Here is a 26409-nt window from a genome sequence, read left to right as displayed (position 1 = left end):
CCATCCTGCTCCCACCTGGATGTCACAATTTGGATCAGCTTTCCATATCCTAAAGAGGCAGGCAGTCATACTTCTTCCCACACTTCTGGACTAAAATGTAGGTAGGGTGAGGGGGTGGAAGAGAACTTTTAGAGTTTAAATTCGCAAACTGTTTCTTCATCTGGTGCTTGTGCATTTAAGCCCCACCAGGCCCATAGCCAACCTAAAAGTTGGGGGGGCACCAAACGCGTAGGGAGGTAGTTCTTCTAGTTTTCAGGCCTTTTAAAGACAAAATGATAGATTGTTTAATTATATGTTTGTAAAAAAAATTAGGGGGCAAAGAACATTTAAGGGGCAGCCCCCAGCTATAGGCCTGAACCCCACTGCCTACTTCTTTCTAATGTCCAAATGCATCTTCTGTCCCAGCTGTTCTGAACAACAAGCAGGATCCCTGCAGGCTTTTATCACCTTTCCCTCTGTTCACTGGGGAACTCCAGAAGTGCCTGGCTTGAAACCAAGGCTGGCCCACTTACTTCAACATTTCACTTGAAAACCACACCCTTTGCGCCTAATTATGGCAAAGAAAGGAAGAAGCTTATTAAGGATAGAGGAGCTGGGTCATGCAGAAAATGGAACTAAGCTGTCCAGCAAAACAAGTCACAAGTGCTTTCTAGAGTATACTTGGACTTGGGAGTCTGATGGATGTTACATTTTAACATGATCAAACAATGCCTACCATAGCATGGTAGTAGTGGCAAGAGTGTTGGACTAGGATCTGGGAGATCTGGGTTCTAGTCCCCACTTGGCCATGGAAGCTCACTGGGTGACTTTGGGCCAGTCACAGACTCTCAGCCCAACCCACCTCACAGGGTTGTTGTTGTGAGGATAAAATGGAGAGGAGGATCATGTAATCTACCTTGGGCTCCTTGCAAGAGGAAAAAAGGCGGGGTATAAATGCAATAAATAAATATTTAATAGCAACTGAATCCCAGGTGAGTGACCATCAGTTTACCCACAGTCCTTGCTATTATCCCTAAAATTAATAACCTCTCTGAGGTTGACAATGTGGATCCCTTATCCCTTGGTTGTTCTGTCTCTCTCTCTCTATACACATGCACACATCCTTTATCAGCTCCTGTCCTAAATGGGTTCAGTCCAGTCTGTCCGCTACCAGAGTTGAGTATTCCAAAAATGGGGCTGCCTATTAACATATAAAAGGACCCGACGGTCCTCCACTCTCTTGTCCCAGGCACTCCGAACCCTGTATTTGCAAATAGCAAAGGGAGACGTCGGCATGAGCCAACGAACAGGAAGAAAACAAGCAAAAAGGAAACCCGGCGGACGGAAAGGTAAAGAAGTCGTTCGTGCCTGTGACACTGCACGATCGGGACTGGCCGCAAGCCAACGGCTTCTACCGGGCTAGTCTCAGGGAGGCGAGCCAACACACACACCCGTCCCCTCACAGAGAGGAAGAAGCCACCCCTCAGAGCAACTCCCCTCTTTCTCCTCGCAAGCTAACGCCCTTCCCGCTGACGTCAAGAATTCTGCCTGCCACGCGTTACCACAAGAGGCATCGGAGCCCCACCCTTTCTTCGCCTGATTGGTTAGCCTGCTATCTTCGGAGTTCGGATTTAGAACCCTGGTGTTAAGAGGCAAAGGAAGCTGATTGGCTGAAACGCGTGTTGTCTGTTCTCCTCAATGGACAAAGGAATCTCCTCCGTGTAAGCCTGTGAATGACGGGAATCGGCTTGAGAAACGGGGAGCGTGATCGAAGCGCCTACAAGAGCCCGCCCTGGCGGGTCTCCAGGATCCTTCGAGAGACCCGGGCCCCCAAGGAGGACAACACCCTCCAGGTCTGTGAGCGCCCGAGGACCCTGAATCTCCTCAGGGGTTAGCGTGATTGTTAAGATTCCAGGTTTCCGGGGTGGGTGGCAGAGAGGTTTGAGAGAGACACACGGTTCCTTGCAGAGGTAGAGTGGGAACCATAGGTGCCAGGAGCTCGCGGCAGAAAACTCCCTTTTATTAGAGGAAATTCCTTGTAGGTGGGTGCTGCTTATTTGTTAGTTTGGCATTCTGCTCTTCCTCCGAGAATTTGAGAAAAAGTCTGTGTTGTGGTAGGCTCAGCTGACGAGAATGACTAGTTCTAGATCACACTCGGTGAGGCTGACTGCCCCGCGTGGGTTTATTTTTATTAGTAGTAGTGGTATATTGGAGATAACCCTGTAAGTTAGGTCGAGACAAGCGTGTGACGGGCCCATCGATGTCACCCAGTGATCTTGCTGAGCAGGGATTCAAACCTAAATCTCTCCAGGGTCCAGCACTGGCTCTCTTTCTATCCAGTCCCAACACTAGTTTCTGCACAGTACCGGGGCCGAGGGACACGTATGAGTAATGCCATTTTCGGTATAGTGACGCTTTTGATGCTGTCGTACAAGTGATACATCATTAGCTCTCAGGAACTGAGGTATGGGCTTTGCTCCCCTCCCACCCTGGAGTCGTGGGTTGAATAAGATGGCTTAGTAGGGCGGCCTTCCCGAACTTGGTGCCTTCCTGATGTGTTGGACTACAACTCCCAGCATCCCTCAGCCAGGGGCACATTCGGAGGGCACCCCGCTGGGAAAAGCTGCAGTAGGATCACCTGACAGATTGACGGATGAGACGCCGACAGTGCTTTGAGGGGTGGAGACTCTGGTGGATTAGCTTGCATTGCTCACCCTTTCCTGGTGTACCCCGTTTGTAAAAATAAGAAACGGATCACTCTTCGTTGGAAGTAGCTGCTGTTGCTAGGGTTGGTTAAACATAAGAGATGCCACACCCTGGAAGGCTGATGAGGGAAGACTTAACCTCCCAGCCCCACTGCTGAGTGCAAGAACTGAGCAACTGCTGCCCCACATGGCTCCACCCCTGGCACTCATCTCAGCCTGGGTGGAATTTGCATGCACACAAAGCAGCTGGCATTGTCACCCTTCGCTCTTCGCCTGAAACTCCTCCTTCCTACTGGTTGAGCACACCTGCACTCTGCAAGCGCTGACCTGACTTAATACGCCATGTATGGTGCACCAGATGATTTTTACACTGATTCCAGTGGCAACTGGGTGGAGTCAGCACCCCAAGGTCAAGGAGAAGCTCAGCACTCTTCTTTGGGAGAAGATGTCCTACATCCGATTGCCTACAGATGGCCGGGGGTCAGCTGACTGTAGTACTAGGAGTTCCCATTCCTGGTGAGGGAGGAAGTGACTCAGTTCTGGCAGTGCGCTGAACATTAGGTACCTCACAGTAATGTTATGGAATGACTGTGTACTGGACATGTGCTTTCCGGTAGGAAGGTTAAGATGGTGTTGCAGAACCCAGAGTCAGAGAGACCACGGAGTGAAGGAAAAAGAGATTCTTTATTTAACGCGCGGGCTTAAGGCTGGAATCGTTTCCAAAGAGCCAGAAGCCCCGATTTACATTAGCACATTGGTTTTATAGACATTGTGACACATATGAAACGGCTCCTCCTCCCCCTCCCGCATGGGGTTGCAATCCTTAACATTTCTTCTCTTAGCACTATTGTTTATAATACAAGAACTGGGTTATAGGGTAGCCATGATAAGGAGAGAACAGAAGAGAACAGCAGAGAACAAGATATACAACTGTATGACCTTTGACAAGATAAGGAATTCCTGTGTCTCGTCAGCTTACAACAATATATTCAAGGGAGAAAGAGCTCAGCAAGAACATGAAGCATGAGACTGCATGAGGCTACTTAGTCTGACCCCTGATATGGCTGCTACATTCCCCCCTTAAATGCATAATTTCATTACAATTATAGCATTTTTGATAACCATACAAAGCTTTTTGTGACATACATATTACTTAGCCTCTTGTTGGGCTATTAGAGCATAGAGGGCAGCAGTTTTACTAGCTGAGACATAAAACAGATTGGTTAAACAGCGCATAAGACAAGGAACGCAGAGACATAACAGAACTTTTATGAACAATACTGGTAGAATTAGGATGAACAATGCTTTTAAGCTAGCTAAGATCTGGAAGCCAAGGGGTTAACTAATTGAGCTAATTGTTTTGTTTTATTGTTTTGTAAGCTACTATATTGTGCAGCTTGTTGATCTGTTCATCTACAGCATTGCCATTATCAGTTAAGTTAAAACAACAGAGCTTTTGGTGTGTCTCACAACTTAAATGATGAAGAAGGAAGAGGTAATCTATACCAGCTCTATTTTCTAGAACTGCACCTCTTAGATCACGCAGCTTTTTATTTAACAATGACAATGCTCGTGAGGTGGCATTTATGCATTTGGCTAAGCTGCAAGCTAACCGGTTGATTTCCAGACCATCAGCCACGGCTAAACTTGGAACCCCAACTAGTGACATTGCTAAGGCCAATTTTTTTTTGAGTCAAAATATAACTGCACATGACTATTACAATTTTTAGTTAGTTGGAGTGCTCGAGGCTGCCGTTGACGGATTTTCTCGGGCTACAGGGGAAGAATTGGCACCAGTTCAATTGGCGGCTGAGGCAACATGGGTGGTTATCAGACAAGTTGGCAGGAATGAATGACCAAGTGCGGGAATTACATGTCTAAAACCATCCATGAGGCAAAAGTATGTGGGCATCATTAAAAGATATGTTTTGAATTTTATTACAGTGGAAGGGGGCCAGGGATAGCTTTGTATTTTCTGGAAAAAATTTTGAGAATTAAGCATTTGTGCACACGTAGCATTTGTTTCAGCAATGATGGGGGTGCATAGAGTGAACTCTGTAGGGGGTAGGATCTTTGCAACCACGCCCCAATTAGCATTTTGGGAATAAGTTAAACTTACACCATAAACTCTTAACATGGTATCTTTTTGAATTTTCCCAGGATGTCTACAGACAGGTATTAGGCAAGAGCTAATAAGCCCGTTTGCAGGTATACCTCTTGGCAAACAAAAATGTTTTATGCTCGTGATGTTAGCCAGGTGAAGCCAGTAATTATCAGCAAATCACTGGGACAAACTTCTCCTTCCAGGGGCAGACCCCCCATTTTGCACCTTATTAAGGAAACACAATGCAACACTACTAACACTACAACACGCATGTTTGATCTTCTTTGGGATCTGACCGTACGCTGGGCAGCTATTCACCTGGCAAGCTGCAGTAGGGTCTAGTCCCCTTCTTCAATTCTCCAGTTGCAGGTCTGACCATACGCAGGGGGACAGTTTCCCGGTGTCCACAGTAAGGTCTAGCCTGAGTCTTCTTACTGCTTTTTTAGAATGATTTTTAAAGGATTTTCAGGATTTCTGTTTATGGTCTACTTTCCCCCTCTCGCTCTTTTGACTCGTGTCCAGTGTATCCAGGGTTTAACTCCAGCTGCTTTCATAGCTGCGGGGGTGGAAAGTATGACAGTTTTCAGTCCTCTCCATCTGGGAGTCAAAGGGTTATTTTTCCCTCTTTAACTCATACTTTAACTCTTGGTTGGAACGGATGAGCTTCTGTGATGGGAATGGCTTATTTTTTTAAGACAAAGCGGCGCTGGGCTTGAAGAACTTTGCTCAGTGTTTGGACTTCTTGTTTAAGGCTAACGTTTGCTTGCTTTTGATGCTGCTCCAGTGTCAATTATGAAGTCAATGTCACGGCCCCTCACAGTCAATATCACGGCCCCTCTCAAGCTGTCTCCCTCTTCGCCCATTCTGGCCCCTTTGGTTTTCTCCTTTGTGTATTTGATTTATTTTATTTGGGCATTCATGCCACTAATGTCTATCTTGTCCACACTGGGCACACTGGTTCTTTTTTTAAGAATCTTCTGCCTCTGCTGGGTCTTCTTCTTTTTTCTTTCGTCCACGTCTTTTTGGGCCTCTGGGCTGAGGGAGGGGGGTATACTGGCGATAGGCATTTGAAAGACGCTCCAAGTACGCTCTGGGGCCTCGGTGGCACCTTGCAGCACTTTAGACACTTTGGTCATATTAATTGACTTCTTTATACCTGCTTTCATGGCTTTTAACAGCAGGGTTTGATACTGGGTGAGGCGCTCTAGCCGCACTTGTGTTTTGGGATTCCAGCAGGGGGGGGTTACTTACAAGGAGACTTTATTGGGTAACTTACAGCACACAGGCGTACTTAATTTTTGGATCAGACAGCTTCTCTGAACCACGAGCTATTGCGCTAAATGGGTTTTTATACTATACATGTTACCCATGAGGCAGCACAACACTAGCAAGCATTTTCAGCATAGGCTAGAAGTGCTTGGTTTTCAGGCACAGCTTCCTGTAAACAACTTCGCTTCCCAAAGTGCTTGATAACACTTTTTATTTATTAGTATGGGAAGACAAATTTTTTTCTTTCTTTTGCTTTCTTTTTCTTTGCTGATCTGCCTGTATTGCAGATCATGTTTCAAACTTTTTATATAAAACTTTCTGCTCCATGCACCAGCCTTGTCTCTTTATTTGTCTTTTTCAAGTTAAACTTACTCACTTAAACCTTTCTGCCTTACACTAGTCCCAATGACACACATTTGGGATAGGCTCTTCTTCTCCTTCTAGTTACATTTTCTTCATCTTAAAGAACTATTACATTATTGTGGCTACTTTACCCCAGGTAATAAGCTCCAGGCACAATCAGCTGCTTTTAATTTACCCTGGGGGCAACTATGGCCACGCTTCTTTTTTATAAATGTTTTTTCTTTGCCTCTTGCCTTTTCTTTTTCTCTCTTCTCTATCTGTCTTCTACTTTCTCTATTCTTTCTTTTCTACTTGCTTTTGTCTTTTCTCTTCGTTATCCATTGGGAACCACACTTAGTATCATTTGGAGTTGCAACTAACACTAATCTGCAAATATCACATATATTTTATGATATCTAAGAAATCATAAAATATATACAACAAACTTTTTCTGCAATTTAACACAATGAATGGAAAACACTTCTTGCATGGTAAGGCATGATGGAGCAGATCCAGCAATTATACTGCTCTTCTGGCTGAAAGCTCAGGGCTCATTAAAATCAAGGGACGGGCATACCCACACACGCAGAGTTCTAGGTCACCATTTTTGCATCGGCAACTCTATGCTGCATGAATTCTGGCAAAAGGAAATCTAAAAGTCACAGATCAAACTCAGCCTGCTGTACACTGAGCTGACTACAAACACAGACACATGGTCCACAGCGATGAGAGTTCAAGTTTATCAAAAGCTTCATAGCACTGTCTATGGCAAGTCTTTGACAATTTAAAATTTTAGTTCATGTGCAGAGTGTCTCTAAAAAGCCCAGATGATGATGGAGGCAAACAGAGACGGCTCTGGGCAATGAAGATGTGATGTTTCCAGCAAAGGCTCTCTACTTTTGCATGAGTTTAAAAAGGGAAAGTGTGGCCCTACACCCCTTTTGACAGACAAGGGCCTTTAACTTTTTAGCAAGGCCTCTGTCTAAACAGAGCGGCACAGCTCAGCTCTCTAGCCGTGACACTTTAACCTGGGCAACTCCTTTGTAAATTTTATTTTACTTCTGTCAGGTTCTCTCACAGACATTTTAAAAACTTACTCTTTTTTTTTTCTCTTCTAACCTGGTACACGAAAGCACTGAAACACTGAGTGCCGAAACTCAGGACGCTGGGGGGTGATGGGCATTGCCTTATACTTGCATTTTTCAGGCAGCCATTAATCTTCGTGGAGGCGGTGGGGTGATTTGCAGGACTTCAAAGGCAAGCTTCTCAGTTTGTTTGTATTTGTAAATCCCAAGCTTAAAACAGGACACGATGAGGTACAGGGCAGCCAAATTCTTGCTTTGGCACGGGCAACAAATAACTCGGGTCAGCTTTCTTCGCTGGGGTCTCAAACAGGAAAACAGTCTTAATTTAAAGTTGTAACATCACTGACAGCGTCAGCCAGCCAGCTACACAGATCTCATTGTTTTTTAAGACAGTTGCTCCAATATTTTCTTTTCTTCTCAATCAGGTTGGGTCTCCCAGCTTACACAGTTTATTGCAGCTTCCAGGAGCATGGCAGTAGCGTGATTTTGGCTTGGCCAGGAACATGCTGTCTGGTTTCTCGGTCTCTTTAGCACACACACTTAGGCAGTGTAACACTGGACACTCAAATCAGTGAGATTTCTTCATTGCAGGGAATCCCACGGCAAAAGCTTAATGGTTACGCTCTTCAGAAATCATATAGCTGATGGTCAGTAGCTACAGGCTCTATGCAATTTTAACACAGTTCAAAGCTAAACACGGTTACCTTGACAGAGATCTTCAACGTGGTCTTTCCGCTTCATTCTGCTTTGGGACAGTCTTATGGCACACTTTTCACTCGAAGAGGGGTCTAGCCTGTGCTCTGGGGGCTGATTCTTCACCTTTATTTTCTATTTTGCCTTCATCTTCTGGGTCTTCATTTTCAGTTTCCATTTCTTAGGGATTTCATCTCAATTAGGCGAGGTGATGATGTTGCACAACTCAGAACGTTGTGGGCAATTTTCCTGCCCCCCCTCTCTCGGCGCGCTAGGCTAACAGCTACTTCTTTGGCCTTACACTCTCACGCTCCCACGCTTTGTTAAAAGCCAGACTGTCCTGCAACATTTTTCTAATTAACAGCCTCAGATCTTGTTTTTTTTCCTCTCAGCTCGACCTTGAGCTTTTTGCTGTTTTCTCTCTCTATTCTGAATCTTTTAAAAAAACCTTTTTCCTTCTTTGTTTGACATACATCTCAAGGGGGTGCAAGGTTTGCTTCCCCCACCACCCATAGCCTCCCTCCTAAATTGAAGACATACACAATTAGGGAATGGGAATTGGTCAGTGAGTAAGGGGTCTCACTGGCCGACACAAGAGGATTTTTCACACCACGCACTTTGCTACTGGCCTGGGCACCCGGACGGTCAACGGTATGCTTCAGAAACCGCAGTAGCCACTCACACAATCATCAATCTCTCCACTACATCCATATGTCCCTGCCACCCACTTTTCCCACTTTTTACCAGAGCGGAAAACGGCTTCCCCAGCTTCCTCAGCTTCCTACTGAGTACTGGCGTGCTAGGTACTGGCGCCCACTCGGGGGTGTGATCAGGCCCCCCTTCTACCCGCAAGGAGTAGGTTCTTTTGTATACGTATACCACCAACACTGACCTTCTTCATAAGGCGGGGCCCTCTTTTTTTCTGCCCAGTGGCCTTTCTCCCTAAAGGCGGGGCCCTCTTTTTCCCATATACTTGCCTTTCTCCTGAAGGCTTCCAATGTGGGTTTCAACTCAATTGCAGCTGCGATACAGGCAGGGCTCAAGTTCCTTCCTCCGCTTCCCAAGGTTCTCTTGCTGCTCGCTGCCGTTTGGGCGATCCCGGTGCAGGCTTTCTCCCATTCACTCGACAAAAAGGTCGGTGGCGCCAAGAAAGGGAGGCATGCGCCGAGCTCGTCTTCCCGGTGCGGCGATCAAGAGCAGGCAACTGCCACCTGTCTGGCTCAGAGCCTGCCACATCCGAGTCACGGCACCATTTATGTTGCAGAACCCAGAGTCAGAGAGACCACGGAGTGAAGGAAAAAGAGATTCTTTATTTAACGCGCGGGCTTAAGGCTGGAATCGTTTCCAAAGAGCCAGAAGCCCCGATTTACATTAGCACATTGGTTTTATAGACATTGTGACACATATGAAACGGCTCCTCCTCCCCCTCCCGCATGGGGTTGCAATCCTTAACATTTCTTCTCTTAGCACTATTGTTTATAATACAAGAACTGGGTTATAGGGTAGCCATGATAAGGAGAGAACAGAAGAGAACAGCAGAGAACAAGATATACAACTGTATGACCTTTGACAAGATAAGGAATTCCTGTGTCTCGTCAGCTTACAACAATATATTCAAGGGAGAAAGAGCTCAGCAAGAACATGAAGCATGAGACTGCATGAGGCTACTTAGTCTGACCCCTGATATGGCTGCTACAATGGAAAGGTAGCAGGGGTGACAGGGGAGCAACAGCTGGCAGGATCAGTGAACCATTCTGCTGCTTCACCCTATTTCATCTCTTCCACAGAACCACCTCCAGCTACAGAGTGGAGGGACCCTAGCATCATGGGGACCCCAGCCTCTATTGCCTGTGACTTGCCGCAGCATCAGACCCCCAGGTCCTGCACTCGCAAGAGAGCATCTGCCAACATCTTTCAGGGGGTGGGGTTATGGCAGTTGCGCCGTCTCTTCCACAGCAGCGGGGATGCACAAGCAGAGGAGCGGGCCCAGCTGGTCTGGGAGTGTGCTGAGAATCGCTGCATTACCCAAGCCCTGGAACAGCTCCATAGAAGGCAGAGAAAACTGAGGCTGCGATCCCGCCTGAGGCCCCCTTCCGAAAAGGGCAGTGGCACCAGACTCCTAGAGCTTCAGCATTTCAGCCACTTACGGTATGGTCTCCATTTTCATGACACCACACTGCTTTCCAAGTACCTAGTGGGCTATGTACAACTCCTGCACCCAGCCTCCTGCAATAAAGGGATTGCTGTAATGTGCTGTGTGTGTGGCTGCCCTTAAAGATAGCTCAGAAACCGCAGTTGGTACAGAATGCGGCAGCTACAACACTTGTAGGAACTAGGCATTCAGACTATATTGCATCAGTTCTGTCCTAGTTACGTAGGCTGGCAATTCATTTCTAAGACCACTTTAAGATGCTGGTTTTAGTCTTTTGAAAGCCTTAAATATTTGGGACCAGGTTATCTGAAGGGCTACCTGCACCCATATAAGCCTGCCCAAGCTCTAAAATCAATATCTGAGGCCCTGCTCTCTTGTATTATATTCTGACAACTTCAGCTTTTAGTTTAAAAAAACTTTCCTGCCCCTGCACCTGCAAAGACAGACTCAAAAGTGCGTGGGTAATGTGCAATCTCAAAAGCCGTAGCTCTTCCGTCTCACCCTAAACTAATAGAAACAGAATATATTTATGCAGAACAAGTACATATACTTAATTTGCATGATTTATACAGGTCATAGAATATAGATCACTTTTTTAATTCTTAAAGCAAAGTTTACTTTGTGCAACTAGATTAGCAGCATAGAAAGGGGACAGCAACTATGTTTCTCCTAAACTAGTAAGATGTTGAGTGTAGGAGCTGCCCTGAATATGAAAAGAGTAACTACTTGATCACATCTTGCTGAGTCAAAGCACAAACACTCCATTTACTGACTGTGCTTGGTTGTATTTCATAAAGCTTATATATATTCCCTTTACAAATGCACTTTATATAAACATCTGCGGGCATAGTGATTATATCTTGGAGAAGTGGATTTCGTAATTATATATTATGTAAAGAAGTATTTTTAGTCTGTCCTGAATCTAAGGCCAGTTGGGAGGGGGCGGGGGAGAGGGAACAGTAGATACTGGGTTTGCACTGAACCCTTTTCTGGCCTCTTTTTATTAAAGTTAGCATGGCAGGTCTCATCTCCCTACTCTCTGTATGGATTGGTTACTTCTTAGAGAACAGAACATACTCCAGTTCTTAATGGGTGCCTTTGTTCTCCCACAGGATTGAAGACTGTACTACATCTTGCGCTGGTGTTGATGACATCAGTGGTAGCAGCGGTGGCAGCAGCAGTAAGGAGATAGAGACAGCTGATCAAAGTGGCCATTTTGCTGCTTCTCACTACAAGAAAAGGGGGACTGGAGCAGCAGGTTACCTGCACCAGCTCCACCGGTGAGCAACTGAACCTAATACTCATGCCAACGGTTGTGGTTAAATGTCTCAGCATAAGACAGGAGAGGTCTGAAATTGAGGGGGCCCTGATGGCAGACACACTTTAGCCCTGCTATTTAATAATCACATGTTGGAGGTGAATCTTTGAGACAACATTAGTTCTCCTGCTTCAAGTTGGCAGTCATGGCAGAGAAACTTGAAACCAAGCAGCTCAGCCTCAAGTACTTCTCCTTGTTCTGATTACTTAAGGCTTGACCACATCTTGCTGGGCCAAAGCACAAACACTACAGGTCATATTTAATAAAGCTTATATATACCCTCTCTATGAAGGCACTTTATATGTATATGAACATCTACAGGTGTAGTGATTGCATCTTGGAGAAGTGGATTTCATAATTATGTATTGTGTAAAGAAGTACTTCTAATCTGTCTGGAATTTAAGGCCAATCAATGGGGGGTGGGAGGGAATAATAGATACTGGGTTTGCCCTGAAAACGTAAGCTCTGCAATAGCCTTACCCTAGACAAGGAGCAGGGAACCTTTTTCCTATTGACGCCTGCATGCCAGTGGTGGGTGGATCCAGAGGCAAAATTGGGCAGCATCACCTTCTTTCTCCCTCCCAGACTGCCAGGGAAGGCGATATCACTCATACTAGAGGTCTGAACTTCTCACTTGCGGAGGGAACAAAGAAATTAGGCCTACAGTTTCATGTGGTCTGCAGGTTTCTCCCCTCTGCAAGACATTTACCCGTAACACTCGCATGAACAGCCTCTATGGATGCTGCTAGCAGTCACAGCTATGGAGGTGGAATCAGTCTCTAGGTGAAAAGCTGGTCCTGCCTGCAGAAAGAGGTGTGTTCCATTCCCCAACTAGCTGTACTGTGAGTGAGGTGTGGTTCACTTGGATGGTGTTATCAACACGGCAGGCTCCTGCGCTGTCCTTATGCAGGTACATTCTAGAACTGAACGTTATCTTAAAGCAATTGTACTTCCACATCACAGGCCAATCTCTGCAAACAGTAGCCACACAAGGCTACAAGTACTCTCCTCCCATATTTGTAGAAAGGGCCCCATAGGTAGAATGCCTGCCCAAAGGCTGCAGTCACATTATGTAAGACTATCTGCATAAATTATCCTCTCTCCCCCAGCCACAGTGGGGTCATTCCAGCCTGTATGTAGACAGCCATGGGGCAGGCTGGGTCCAAAGTAGATGCTCTTTCACTTTACAGATCCAACTGACTTGGCCCAGGAATAGTTCCCATACTGCCACTATCCAGCCGTTGCTAAGGAGGCCGGGCCACGGGCTACCAAGAAGCTAAAGCAATGCCTGCTTTGCCTCTATCGCCTTTCCCCAACTTTACTGAAGAATTTGTCACTCTTCATCCTGTTTTTCCCTTCCCAAGATAATTTTGCTCGCAACAGGAGGGAATTAATTTAAACCAGTTCCATGGCTGGTTAAATTTCTGAGCCAGGCAGGGATGTGGTCAAGGGCTGAGATGCAGAGCTGCCCCCACTTCTCCCCTTTCCAATGTCAGAGAAGAGAAGGGCATGGATCTTTCCACAAGGGCAGGGAGCGGAATCCAAGACTGGATCTCTGTCTTTATTGTTGGTGGGGTGTTTTCCCATCTATCCTATGGCCCCTGGGACACCATCCCAGGGACTGTAGGATCGCAGCCTAGGAGTTTGAGAAGCAGCAAAGAAAACAAATAGTACTGGTCATTTCAAAAGAGGACCAAGGCCCCACTAATTGTTTGAACAACCTTGTCTATGTGTATCTAGGCACACGCTTCCTTACTGAAGAACAAACAACAGTTTGCCTTGTTCTGGGCCTCGTTGCGATAACTCCATCATGCAGGAACCAGCTACATACTTGGTGTAGAAGTTGAGCAACTTATTTCCATTAACTGTACAGATTTAATGTGACCAGAGCAGATGTGTGAATATGAACAGGCTACAGCAATTGTAACTGCTACGTTAAATAACCCTTCCAACCGTGTCAACAGGGTTAGAATACATGATTCACACTCCTAACACCTATAAAAGCAAAAGGAGGTGGTTTGTCTGCCAGTCGCGGGGCAACTGCCCCTATCGTGTTTTACAATACAAATAAGGTGGCCTTTCCCCAGCCTGGTGCCCTCCAGATGTGTGGGATTGCAACTCCCATAATTCCCATACTGGCTGGCTATTATAGGAACTGCAGTCCAATGCCCCAGCAGCCAGCATGAGCATTATGGGAGTTCCAATGCAACACATCTGGAGGGCACCATGTTTGGGAGAAAGCTAAAATAAGGCAACTACAAGGAAGGACCTTCCACTGGGGTATGTGTAAGAGGCTACACTAAGAGAGAAGATTCAAACTGCCGGGGAAACAGACCCACTGTACATAAAGGCATGACTGCAGGAGGTGGAGCAGGGAGAGAGAGACATTTCAGTTCTTGATAATACTCAGACATAAAAACCACACAAGGGCCTGGCTCTGCAACTGCAGACCTGTTATGAAGATACTTGCATTGATTTAAATATATTACATACATTTCTACAGTGCAGAAGAATGATACATTTTCATTCAGGCTGGCAAAAAGGAAAAGTATCCCTTAGCGTCAAGTACCGCAACTTCAGCCTGGCACCTCAGGCGTAGAACAGGGAACTGTTTCTCCAGCCAGGAACATCAGGAGAAGGCAGGCCCCACCTACAGGGTACCAGGCCCCTAGTCACAACAGGAGAGAAGCTGGGCTCCACTTGGCACAAGAACTCTCCTTGAAGGTCTGGGTAGCAGCCACATCAACAGCACCCAGCGAGAGACTGGGATACTCGTATTGACAACTTCAGATGGGAAGTTCTTGGTACCAGGGATTTAGCACAGTAGTCTATAGAAAAGCCACATTCATTGAACCGTTCCATCGTACGCAGGGCTTAGCCTCAGTACCGTAGTGATCCTAACTTCAGTACTTCCTCCTACTAGGCTGCAGAGGACATAGTGAGGACATTTCTCCCAAGCCAGCAGACAGCACCCCACAAAGAACATTTCCCCCCGATTGTCAGTGCTCAAACCTAGCCCAGGAGAGGCTTCCACCTCAGTAGGAAGTGAGAAATAGTCACCCCTGGTAAGAGCCTTTCCCCACCACCCAGCATTTCTAGAAAGGAGAGACAGTTATTACTCTAGGGACCATGGTAGGCAAGTGTGAAATACTAGCCCAAGGTAACCGTGCTAGAATACCTACTCTTCCTCACACTTGCTCTGGGGCTATGTGTAGCACATATGCGCATGGGATGAATAATTTAAAACCAAATTAAAATCTACTGTTCAAAGCCTGTACTGCTTTTGCTGCATGAGGGAAGGGAAGGGAAGCACAGCAGTTACGCTCTCCCACTCTAGGGCTCTCTTGCAGTATCCACCTGCTGCTAGCATTCACCGCTACCCCAAGCAGACAGAAGTGGCTACAACAGGCTCTGGCCCAATATCTAAAATCTTCCCTCTGGCCCAACTTGGGATTCCTCCAGAGGCTATGCTCCCTATAGATCGCCCCAAGACACGGATCACTAGGAACACCTCCATAAGACCAAGGGTAACAGAGCAAGCCTAACGGGGCAGGAGGCCCTGCCTTCTTCAGCAGGACATACAAGAGGGTGCAGTACGAGGGGAAGGAGTACCAAGGCTAGCAAGTTACACACAGAGCAGCAGAACTTCCATCCAACTGGGATAATCCCCTCGTCACCAGCCTTCCCAGGCAGAGGACATCGTGTGTTCTCCGCCCAGACGGGCATTACAGGGATGGCTTGAACCAAAGCGTGCTGCATGCAGGCACCTGCTCGGCAATGCTGTCGTGCTCAGGCCAGGGAGTGGCCATGTCCAGGCCACAGCAGGAGGGGAGGAGTAGTCAGTCTGATGAAGGACCTTCCCTTCCTGCTGGGAATGTGTAGAGTTGAGACCGGGCTGGAGCGCCTGCTGACCTCTCCCACTGGCTGCAGCACGCCTGCCTCAGTCTAGAGGACTGGTTGCCCACTGCAAGTGATACTCCCCCCTCAGGTTCCTCAATGAGTACAGAGGCAACTGCTACCACCATGAAAAGAAGGGCTTGCGGCTCTGGAAGCTTTGTGTGTACGACTCACTGGCGGAGCGCTGGTGGGAGCGAGCTGTCTCTACAATGACAGGAGGCATCTGGACCAGGTCAAGGGGGCTCTTCCCATCTTTCAAGGCCTGCATTAAGTTCAGGATCTAGGAACAGAAGAGGGAAACTGAGTGCCAGGAGCCCACAGAGCCCCAGCCACAGAGGCAAAGGTAACCCAACGCCAGTACAAGTCCCAGCCCTCCAGCAGGACCAAGCAGCATACCTGACCACGCATGACAGCAATCTGCTTGTGGAACTGTCCCCGGTCAAAACCTGGATCTTTCTACAAAAGAAACAGCAGGAAGTGGACAAACCCCAATTAGGAGCACTGCACCCAGATCTCTGCTCCTCTTCTGTCCTTATGGAGAAGAGTGTGTGTAGTCACCCGCCCCCGCCCCGGCATCCACATAAATAATTCGCTCACGAGCAGAAGAAATGGTATCACAGATATACTTGCCCTGATGCTTGTGGTTACCTTGAAGAGTTCATAGAGATCTTCCTCCAGATCCTTGACAAAATTGGGGTCTGAAATCTTGGGCAAGATCAGGTCCTTGATCTCCTGGGAGAAGGGCACCTTGGCCTGGGGCAGCCATGCCCAATAGAAAGGGTCTTTGGGGCATGGGGAAGACAGAGAAACAGAAGGAAGATACTACTCACAAACCAGGATAAGTCACAAGGATAGCATGTGCCAAAAGGGACACCAGAGAAACATCAAGAGAACTTCCTGGGCTTCCAGGGGAGACAAGGGCAGTTAGCCCTTGAAGAGGACCCAGACTAAGACAGAAGTACTTCTTCTGAACTTGCTTGGGTTCTGTTGCTTGGGGATACTTACATGCTCTCCAGGAGTCTGGATGCTTGAGAGGGAAAGCCAGGCCATTGTCGATGGCTGCCAGTTTAATTACAGGCTCCTTCACCACGACCCATTCTGAGTCCTGCAGAGAAAAGAAAGAAGGCTGAGCTAGGAAAGAGGCACTGCTCCCAGCTGTCACTCCACATTACATGGGAGGGGCAATCCCAGAGGACTCATTGCCCCGAAGCCAACACAATGGGCACTGCCCATGCTGCCAGAGTGGCTGAACTAGCCCTGCCTCAACTCATCTCTGCCTGTTTTTGCTAAGGGAGGCTCAGCACTGCTAATGGACATGGGCAGACTAGTCACATTTTGGCACTGCTTTCCCCCACTCCATTCTCCCCTGTAAGCCTACTGGAGTGAAGATGCCAGCAGGCACCTTTCCTGCACTTGCTGGAAAGGAATCCACAAACCCCTGGACTCTCTACATCTTGGCATTAAAATCCAACTTTTCATATCCCAGGTTCATAGTCATTCATGCAGATTCACAGGCATAACTAGGAACTTTCACCAGACAAGCCGCAGGTTGTAGAATGGCCTGCACTGCGCATGACCAATGTGAGTCTAACATCTCTGGCGACTGATTGAGCCATTCCTCTAAATTGGTGGATACTGCATGCCAATCCCTCCAGTCCCTGATTGCCTGCTGCTGTAGAACACAATGCAGGTCCCCACCGGAACTGTCAGAGCAACGTGGCCCTGGGCCCCACTCACCCGCACGCTTGTGCTGTCCAGGGGGTAGTCGTACTTGATCAGCCAGTTGTCATTACCCCGGTCTGCAGAGGAACAGAACTGCACTGACAGAAGCCAGAGAGGTACCTCACCAGAGACAACAAGCCCCACACCATATACCATCCATGGATGTGAGAGAGATATGCTTTAGGAATAGTGTGTGCAAGCATCCAGAGAAAATAATTACTGTTCATTTTAGAACAAAAGACTGAATAGCTTTAAACAGCTCCTGAAGAAGGAGGTACTCTGAAACGCATCAAGCACGATGCATTTTCTTTTTGCAAGCACCAGAGCCTGCCTCCCCCTTCTTTGTCATTGATGGGAGCTGTAGTCCAAAACATTAGGAGGGCACTGGTAGCATCCCCCTGATCCTAAGTACTGGGAATGTCATAGGATGTCAGAGTGCCAAGAGGCTCCTGAAGTAGCAAATTAGGGAATATATGCACTGAGGAGTGCATTCAGGATGGCAGAGCAAAAGACACCCACTGCCCTCCCCAAAGGACTTAAGCATTCTCAACCAAAGCAACGCCACCCCCACCTCCAGGGTCAGGAGCCAACACAGAACCTACCAGTATTGCGAATTATATAATCCAGCACCACCAATCTCTCAAATTGCAGCAGCAATTGACGGTTAGTGTTCTCTGGGAGATGCTCAGCCTCAAAGCGCCGCAACCAATAATCTGCGTCCTTGTAGCCTTCTACAAAGAGCTGGAAGGAGCCCACCTGAGAACAAGAAGCAGGCAGGTGAAGGGGAGCAAGGTGTGGCACCACACGCATCTAGATGCCTTCTAAATGTCCCTACCTTTGGAGGAAGTCCAATTCGATGAAACCTCTGCCCGACCTTTGGCACTTTCTCCAGGGCTAGGCGTTTGCCCCGGGACTTCACTCTATCAATGGCGCTGTAGTTAAATGTTTCACTGGCCAAATACACCACCTGTGGGTGTGAGGAAGAGATGACTCAGAAACACAATCAGTGTTTTCTCTGGCATGCACCTATTTACAGAACAGGGTTGCACTGCATAAACTAGACATTTCCCAGCTTGGAGGCCTTTACCAAATTCTATACAATCTGGTATTTGGGACTCAAATTAGATCACAATTTGTGGAGGGGTTCAAGACAAATGTCAAGCCCTCATCCTCTAACAGCTATGTTCAAAAAGAAGCAGGCAGTGTTCGCAAAGATGTCTTTTGGCTACAGTTTCTTTACCAAGTCAACGCTCTTCTGTTTTTATCTCCTACTACATGCCGTTCCTATTCAAAAGGTTGTGCAAAAAATCATATATGAAGGTCAGAATCAAAAATCCACATTGAGCAAATTAATGCAAAAACATCAGCAACTTGGCATGCTTTAGTAACGTGCATAGTTCTCAACAGAGATTTTTTTGAAAGCTCAGGGTATAATGGTTCTAGGGCTACCCTCAAATGCTTCTTGCCAGTGGTATTGTCAAGGGACATCTCCTCCTGCTTCCATTCAACTAAAACTCAAAGCAAGAAGTCCTCCCTGGATTAGGACTGAGGAATATCAGTAGAATGTACAGGAGCCCAAGTGCTGGGATAAGAGACAGGAACGGGTTTAAAGCAGGGGTGGGCAACTGGTGGCTCTCCAGCTGTTTTGGCCTACAACTTCCATTAGCTCTAGCCAGCATAGTCAATGGTGAGGAATGAAGGGAGCTGTAGACCAAAACATCTGGAGGGTCACCAATTGTCCACTCCTGGTTTAAGGCATGGATGAAAAGCAGGATTCTAGTCTGGAAATGAGGCATGCTAGAGATCTCACATATGAAGGGTGGGGAATCTGTCGCCTTCCACATACTGAGACCGTTCAGACAACACGCTAACTCACACTCCATGGTTGAGCTAATTGAACCATGGGTTAGCGTGTTGTCTGAACGCAGCCAGGGTGGCTTGTTAACCAGGCAGTGTGGCTTGTTAACCACCCTGAACAACCTAACAACGAACAATGGGTTCTCAAGGTGGCTTGTTCAAGAAAATAAGACACATTCCATGGTTAACAAGCCACCCAGCGGACGTTCAGACAACATGCTAACCCACGGTTCAACAAACAAGCCACACTCAACCACTGAGTGTGGGTTAGCATGTTGTCTGAACAGCCCTACTGTTTGATTCCCAACTCCCATCAGCTCTAACCAGCATGTCTTAACAATCAGGGATGAAGTGAGTTGGGAGCTCAACATTTGGAGGTCCCCCACCCATGTCATATGGGGAAAAACAGTATTTATCCAGGCTTCTTTATCCACTATTAAATCATGTTCTATTATTCCTCCTCAATCACAGGCTCACCTTTGTGCAGGGAACAATGTTCAATTCCAGCTTCTGGTCAACAAGGCTTGCCCCTGCCTCAGAGAGATATCCCTGGTTGAGGACAAGGCAGTCCCTTCCAAAACAGCAGGGGCAGCAAAGTTTTTGCAGCCACTTCGTCCACTTCGGATTCAGCTGCCCGTAGGGTTCCTCATTCTTGGGTTTGAATACACCAATGATTTTCTGAGAGGGAAAGAAGAAGGAGGTTGGTTAACAGAAGCTGGACAAGGCAAACACGAGCACACAATTCTCGCCCCCCCAAAACTGGGAAAGTGTCCGGCTCTCGACAAATAAATCAATATTGTGGAGGGTGACAGGGTCAGAGGTCTTCTCTGGTAAAGCCTACAACAATTTTACACATACTCTTCCTGTTACAACATATACGCACATCACAAAGGGCCTCAGGCCCCAGTGTTCAGAAGCAGACCATCGATCAACAGCTCTCCTTTTCACTCCCAGAATTCTGAAAGCTCCCAGAATTCTGAAAGCTGAGCGCAAGTTCGGCAGCCACACATGTTACTCAGGGTAATCCATTATGAAATCAAATAATTCCAAGATCAGTCACTGGGAAGAAATTAATCCAGGTACACAGCAGTCAGCATAATCACCCAAACAGGCTGGTCACTTCCAGCTCCTGGGATTGGCTAAACTGCACCTTACCTACCTAGTTTGGTAGATAGGTATAACAAAGTGTATGGCATCACTAATTGAGATGTACTAGGAAGCTTCACTTTCTGTTTCTGCCCAAGAAAGGTGACCAGTATTACACAGGATGTGATACGGACCATCAGGACTGAAAGCTACAATGAGCTGCTGCTGGGGGAGCAGGAAAAACAGTAGGCCCCGTCACTGGCTATCTTCCATCAAAAAGCGCCGTCTTTCAAACCTTTTGAATTCTGGCCCCCTTCTAAACTTACCCTACCTTCCGAACCCATAGCCCCCCTGGCATTAATCTCTTCTGCAAGTGTGTACACAGGGAAACTACTACAGCCTGAATATCCAGCCTTTCCCATTACAGCTCCTTTCTGATTCTCTAGAGTCCCATTTTTCAGTTTCAGGGAAAGACTGCCCTGCCATTCTCTAGAGCAGTAAGAGACAATCAAGTCAAGCAGCCACCTCCTATCTCAGGATGACTCTAGTGGGATGCTCCTCGGTCATGAGCCAAGGAAGCAATGAACCCCAGAAAGGAAGTAAAGCACAAACCCAAAATTGCCACATATGGGGGAAAGGTTCTTCCACCCACTCCTACCACCTGATGGTGTGGGGCTAGAGCACAGCCTAACACCAATACTGGAACACAGATCTATGCAAGGTCACCTTAGCCACACACACACACACACACAAGCGTAGGGGGAAAAACCTCTGGAGCAGTTTCCAGGGCACTGATTTCAGGAGGTTTATGCTGAGGGGCGGGATGGAGCACTAGCCACTTTCACCATTGGAAAATCATCATGCTGTTTGCTGCCTGCACTATAGCCTGGTTTGTTCTGGGAGTGCAGTAACAGCAGGTCCAAGTTTCTGCTTCTGAGACTGCATCATATAAGGCAATGTATGACACCAATTTCCACAGTAGATATTTCCTAAAGAATTCTGAGCTTTTGTTTTGTAAAGGGACATACTAGGCCTCATGATTACTGCTCAAAGCCCCGAAAAATACATAGGTTATTTCTGTTAAAGGTTTGGAATTCAAGTACAGCAAGTGGGGCTTCTTCAGTGAGGAACCCCTCCCTCACCCCCAACCTCTCCACACATACTGCTCCGGAATTACCATATCCCATTCCTAGTTTTGTGACCAAAGTAGTACAAAAGTTCTGCACACAGGCAAAGAGAAAAACAAATGTGCATACTTACTCTGGTTCTAGACTTATGCCTGCATCCACCTACTCCTACACACAAGCAGTCAAAGTCTAACTGGGAGCAGCTAGCCCAGATACCATGACCTAACCTGCAAAGTTTTGACTACAATGGCTCCTTTATCTCCATGAACAGCCAAGATTTGAAGAACTGATGCTGCATCAGTCCATTTGCCTTCTACCTGCCTAGGATGGTAGCACAAAGACCAGTGTGACTCACAATACCAGCAGCATCTCCCATGAGCCCAAATAAGAGGGAAGTTAATTCAAAGCTAGAACTAGACAGGAAGACAAGGCTGGATTGCTATCGCAGGAAATGACAAGGCCTGTAGAAGAAACACGATTTCATGCAATTGGCACAAGATACTCAGAAAGAGGAAGCTAAATTAATCTAGTTATGATGGGTCACAAGGAAAGCCATACAGCCATGCACGCAGTCAGCCCTCACCCAGGCATGCAGAATGCACTGCAGCTGACCAGAATCACAGCACTTGGCACAATTTTACAATGTGACAAGTTGTTCAAAAGCTCCTTTCCCCTTTTTCTCAAATCACCATGTAGGCACACAGAACTGAACACAGAGATACCCAAGTCCCTGCAGGTACAGAGACAGAAACAGTAATCCAAAGGAGGAAGCAAAGCCTCAGAAATGTTCTCTAAGTGAACAAGTCAATATGGACTAGTTTCACTAGAACCTGAAAACTGGAATGCAAGGGAATCTAATTGGACTCTTCTCCTAGGGCATGAACAAGCATGAATACATGCATCTCATCCTCCTCCAATGCAAGTTTATTCAAACTTGCTTATTAAAACTTCCAGCAACATCAACTCCAGTGTTTCCCTAGAGATTCTGCTCCCCTACAAAAGTGCTTTTTGTATTTGGACACAATTGTATTTGGACACAACACAATTTAAGCCCTCTGTCTCTTATTGTGCCCTTAATATCATAATTCATATAGCATCACTAATGTGCATAGCACTTTACAGAGCAACAACAAGATGACATTCCCTGCCCCGAGGAGCTTACAATCTAGAATAGCCACAAAGCAGTTGAGCTATCACAGAACTTTTTAAAACCCTTCTAAAAAAACTGGGTTGCAAAAGGGAAGAATTACGTATTCCAGATTAATAGCCAGTGAAGACTGTTCAATGAGAGAATACTAAGAGGAGCCCACAGTGTGTTCTAGATAAATATTAGCAGTGATGGCCTAAAATTCTTCATAGCAAAGGATAGAATAAGTAACCTGAAATTTGAAGCATGTTACACAGGGCTATTCTGAAGATTCTTTTACAAATTAGACATGTCTGGTTCTTTTCCTTCCTAAATAAATTCTTCACCATCCCAAGCTGTTGCCAGCTTCCACAGACCTTTCAATGGCAGCAATGAACTCAAAGAATAAAGCTTCAAAAACCTAACTAGCTTTATCTAAAAGGCTGAAAAGTTCAAGGACCACATGATTAGGAAGGGAAGTTGAACGGCTGCTCCCAGAGGCTGACAGCCATTCTTCTCCAGAGGGATTATCTGCTGTACAAGCATATACCTTATGCACTGGCAAGTACACAAAGAACTTCAAGTGAATGTACCAGGCCATACTTCTAACAGGGTCATATTCATATTAACTAGGTTTCTTGTGCCACTTGTAAAATGGGGTGCAAGCAGAAGCAGTATTAGTTGAGTAATGTTGTGTTAAAGTGCACACTCACACAAACTAAGTACAGTCTTCCCCAACTGGGCGCCCTCTAGATGTTTTGGACTACAATTCCCAGGATTCCTGACCACTGGCCATATTTGGTTGAGCTGATGGGAGCTGAAGTCCAAAATATTTGGAGGACACCAGGTTGAGGAAGACTGCTAAGCAATACAAGACCCTGCTTCAACCCCAACTGAACACTGGGCTGACAGCAAGGAATTCATTGTGTCCATCCACGGCACACATATTATTGTCAAAGGATCTTGTGCAAATCCCAGTCCATACATTTTCAAGAACAAGAGCTATGTGGTATATCCCAGACCTACCAAGCAGCACCCTGAGTCATTATCACAGCTTAGATGAGGCTGCTTACCTCCTTATTCAAATTCAGAAAACCAGAGGCCCAGCCATACAGGAACTCATTACGAAGAGAGGCCAGGATAGGGGATGTGCCTGATCTCGGAAGCTAAGCAGGGTCAGCCCTGGTTAGTACTTGGAAAGGAAACCGCCTGGGAATCAGGCTTCCTGCATTGAGCAGGGGGTTGGACTCAATGGTCTTGTAGGCCCCTTCCAACCCTATGATTCTATGATCAGGAGGCCAGAATGCCAAGGCTGGGTGACAAACCACAGACTTCCCACCACCCAAACAATGGAACAAGTCTAGTCATCCCGGATAACAACTGAAGTCTTCAACTGGACAAAGCTATGCCAGTCCAATTAAACAGCCAATCCACACAAATCCAAGCTATATTTCACCCAACTAACTATATTTCACCTCAACATGCCAAGCACTGCTGTGCCTCGTTACTGGGCAAGCAGGGCTTAAGCTTATAATTTTATATTTTGAGTATAGATTCCCTGAATTATGTTCATATAGTCTCTCTGAACCCAATATACAAATCCTGTCATCAGGTAGCAATTTTAGAGTTTCTAGTTTGTTTCATTAAGAGCACCATGTCGCCTAAATATGCTACTCATTACAACTGTAATACTGGTTCTGTTTAAGAGGAAGGGCTACACTTGGCTTCCCTCTGAGAAGGCGCACCTGACAAATCACCTATACTCTCTGGATTAAAATATGCTCTTCCATACAGCCTACCATGAAGGTCCAACCCAGACTAGGAAAAAGGGCTAGCGTAGGCCATAACAGAACTGAGAGAAGGTGAGGGGCCAAAATCTAGGCAACGTCTGATGGCAAGCAGGCAAGACTTGAACCCTGCACTCCAAAGAACTGGTCACTGATGATGTGGCACATGCACTATAATATAACAACAAACAACACTTGATATGTCTATAGGGCTTCTAAGTGTTCAAACCTCTTCACAAACATTATTCATTGTAATCCTTCTAACAACCCTGTAAATTAAGTCCATATTATTACCCTCTATACTGCAGATGGGGGGGGTAATGAGGGAGTGTGAGTTGAAGGACATCTAGTGAGTTGGTGGCAGAGGCCAAATTCGAATCGGGATTTTTCGATTCGTCGCTCAGCCGCTACCACGCAGACAGCGTAGCACAACATCAAATACCCAACTAATATCAAGTACCCACCAGCGAACATCAGCTACCTAGGCCAAGCCCCCAGCTCATGCACACGCCCCCACCCTCCGACTTCAACCTTTTAAAAAACTCAACCGTGCCCCCCCCCCCGCACCCTCGTCTGAACGCTTTCCCCGAGCCCGGATCTCTCACCCCCTGTGGGTCCTTGACGAAATAGCTGCCGCTAGAGCCTTGGTAAATACGCTCAGGGTAGATGCCACGCTCGCTCGCCTGCTCCGCCAGCCGCACCACCTCGGCGAATTCTGGGTCATCGAGGAACTCGTTCCGGGGCTCCCGCTCCCCGCGGGCCGCGGCGGCTCCCATCCCCAACCCAGCTGGAGCCTGGATCTGGGCCGCCCCGGCTAGCCCCGCAGCGCCTCGCCCGCCACGCTCCGCGCCCGCCGCCCGGTCCAGTAGGGGCTGGCGCTCCCGGTCGCGGCCACCTGAGGGAGATCCCTGCGGGGAGGGACAGGGGCAGGGACACGGTCCGGCGGGGGCGATGGGGGCGGCGGGGCAGGGCGGGGAGCGCACGGCACCTCCAGGCAGCCCATACCCCGGGGCTGGACCGCGCTCCGGAGACACCAAGGGACTCGTCTCATCCATGGGCCGAGCCGGGCCGAGGCGCGGATCCAACCCCGGGTGGGCACTTGCGCGCACAGACAAGGGCCCGCGCTCTACGACTCAGCGGCTCAGTTCAGATCACCTGACACCGGCCCCGCGGCCACCGCCGTTTCCGCTAGAGCGGCACCAGCCAATCACAGCGCGGCCACGCCCCTTGTTTACAGGGCGCCCCGGAGCCACGCCCACTAGGGAGGCCGCTGACCATTCGCACAGCTAGTCCTGCCCCGCTCCCGAAAGCCCTGCCCAGTGGCTCCCATAGCCACGCCCCTTCATTGTGTCGCGCCCTGACTCCCACTGCATAGCTAAGTCATCCACGCTGAGCGAAGCGTGTATGGAGAGCTTCTCCCTGCTCGGTTTGCAAATCTGGGCTTTCTCGCTAGGCCTCTGCTGCGCGCCATCATCGACGCTGCCTCTGCTTCTCGAGCACAGCCCCGCCCTGCATTACAAAGAGCCGCGCTTGCAAATTAAGTATCGCCTTCTTCACTGAGCATCTCGTCCCATCGCTCCATTTCCAGGCATCTCGTCCCATCGCTCCATTGCAGACACACCCACATATACTGCACTGACCCTTCCTCAGTACGCTGTGCATAACTAATTTCCCTGCATTGTCACCATCCACGATTTTAAGAAGCATACACAGATGCATACACTGGTTTGCCATCCCATGTGATCCCACTATATTTGTTGTTCAGTCGTTCAGTCGTGTCCGACTCTTCGTGACCCCATACGCTCAGGGTACGCTCAGGGTATGCCAGGCCTTCCTGTCCTGCACTCTCTCCCGGAGCGTGCTCAAGTTCATATTCATTGCATCCGTGATGCTATCTAGCCATCTCATCCTCTGCCGTCCCCTTCTCCTTTTGCCTTCAGTCTTTCCCAGCATCAGGGTCTTTTCCAGGGAGTTTTCTCTTCGCATTAGGTGGCCAAAATATTGGAGCTTCAGCTTCAGTATCTGTCCTTCCAATGAGCACTCAGGGTTGATTTCCTTTAGGATGGACTGATTTGACCTCCTTGCAGTCCAGGGGACTCGTAAGAGTCTTCTCCAGCACCACAGTTCGAAAGCATCAATTCTTCGGCGCTCAGCCTTCCT

At 47.5% G+C, this 26409-nt stretch overlaps 2 protein-coding genes across 2 annotated transcripts; one reads left to right on the top strand and one right to left on the bottom strand.

Moving 5' to 3' along the window:
• The first annotated feature begins 1651 nt into the window (after nucleotides 1-1651).
• On the top strand, nucleotides 1652-14921 carry AVPI1 (arginine vasopressin induced 1). Its single transcript, XM_084846619.1, has 3 exons — nucleotides 1652-1832; nucleotides 9965-10325; nucleotides 11442-14921. Exons 2-3 carry the CDS (start codon nucleotides 10003-10005, stop codon nucleotides 11611-11613), a joined length of 495 nt encoding a protein of 164 aa, XP_084702745.1. The 5' UTR covers nucleotides 1652-1832; nucleotides 9965-10002; the 3' UTR covers nucleotides 11614-14921.
• Nucleotides 13331-25402, bottom strand: PI4K2A (phosphatidylinositol 4-kinase type 2 alpha). Its single transcript, XM_084846618.1, has 9 exons — nucleotides 24855-25402; nucleotides 19601-19801; nucleotides 18102-18233; nucleotides 17869-18022; nucleotides 17282-17343; nucleotides 16550-16649; nucleotides 16193-16326; nucleotides 15941-16000; nucleotides 13331-15824 (listed from the first exon to the last, which is right to left on the bottom strand). The coding sequence occupies exons 1-9, from the start codon at nucleotides 25302-25304 to the stop codon at nucleotides 15663-15665; spliced, it is 1455 nt and encodes a 484-aa protein (XP_084702744.1). The 5' UTR covers nucleotides 25305-25402; the 3' UTR covers nucleotides 13331-15662.
• Nucleotides 25403-26409: the final 1007 nt, after the last annotated feature.

This window comes from Heloderma suspectum, chromosome 3 (genome assembly GCF_057233095.1).
Source record: "Heloderma suspectum isolate Gila_16-S chromosome 3, 16-S_ref, whole genome shotgun sequence".
Classification (NCBI taxonomy): Eukaryota; Metazoa; Chordata; class Lepidosauria; order Squamata; family Helodermatidae; genus Heloderma; species Heloderma suspectum.
The sequence above is the reverse complement of the archived record's forward strand: the minus strand, read 5'-3'. Positions and strand labels throughout refer to the sequence as shown.

Coding starts and splice junctions, on each gene's coding strand:
- PI4K2A (XM_084846618.1), bottom strand. CDS start 25,304: ATGGATGAGACGAGTCCCTTGGTGTCTCCGGAGCGCGGTCCAGCCCCG. Junction 18,023..18,101: donor GAATTGGACTTCCTCCAAAG/GTAGGGACATTT, acceptor TCTTGTTCTCAG/GTGGGCTCCTTCCAGCTCTT. Junction 16,001..16,192: donor ATCTCTATGAACTCTTCAAG/GTAACCACAAGC, acceptor TTTCTTTTGTAG/AAAGATCCAGGTTTTGACCG.
- AVPI1 (XM_084846619.1), top strand. CDS start 10,003: ATGGGGACCCCAGCCTCTATTGCCTGTGACTTGCCGCAGCATCAGACC. Junction 10,326..11,441: donor CAGCATTTCAGCCACTTACG/GTATGGTCTCCA, acceptor GTTCTCCCACAG/GATTGAAGACTGTACTACAT.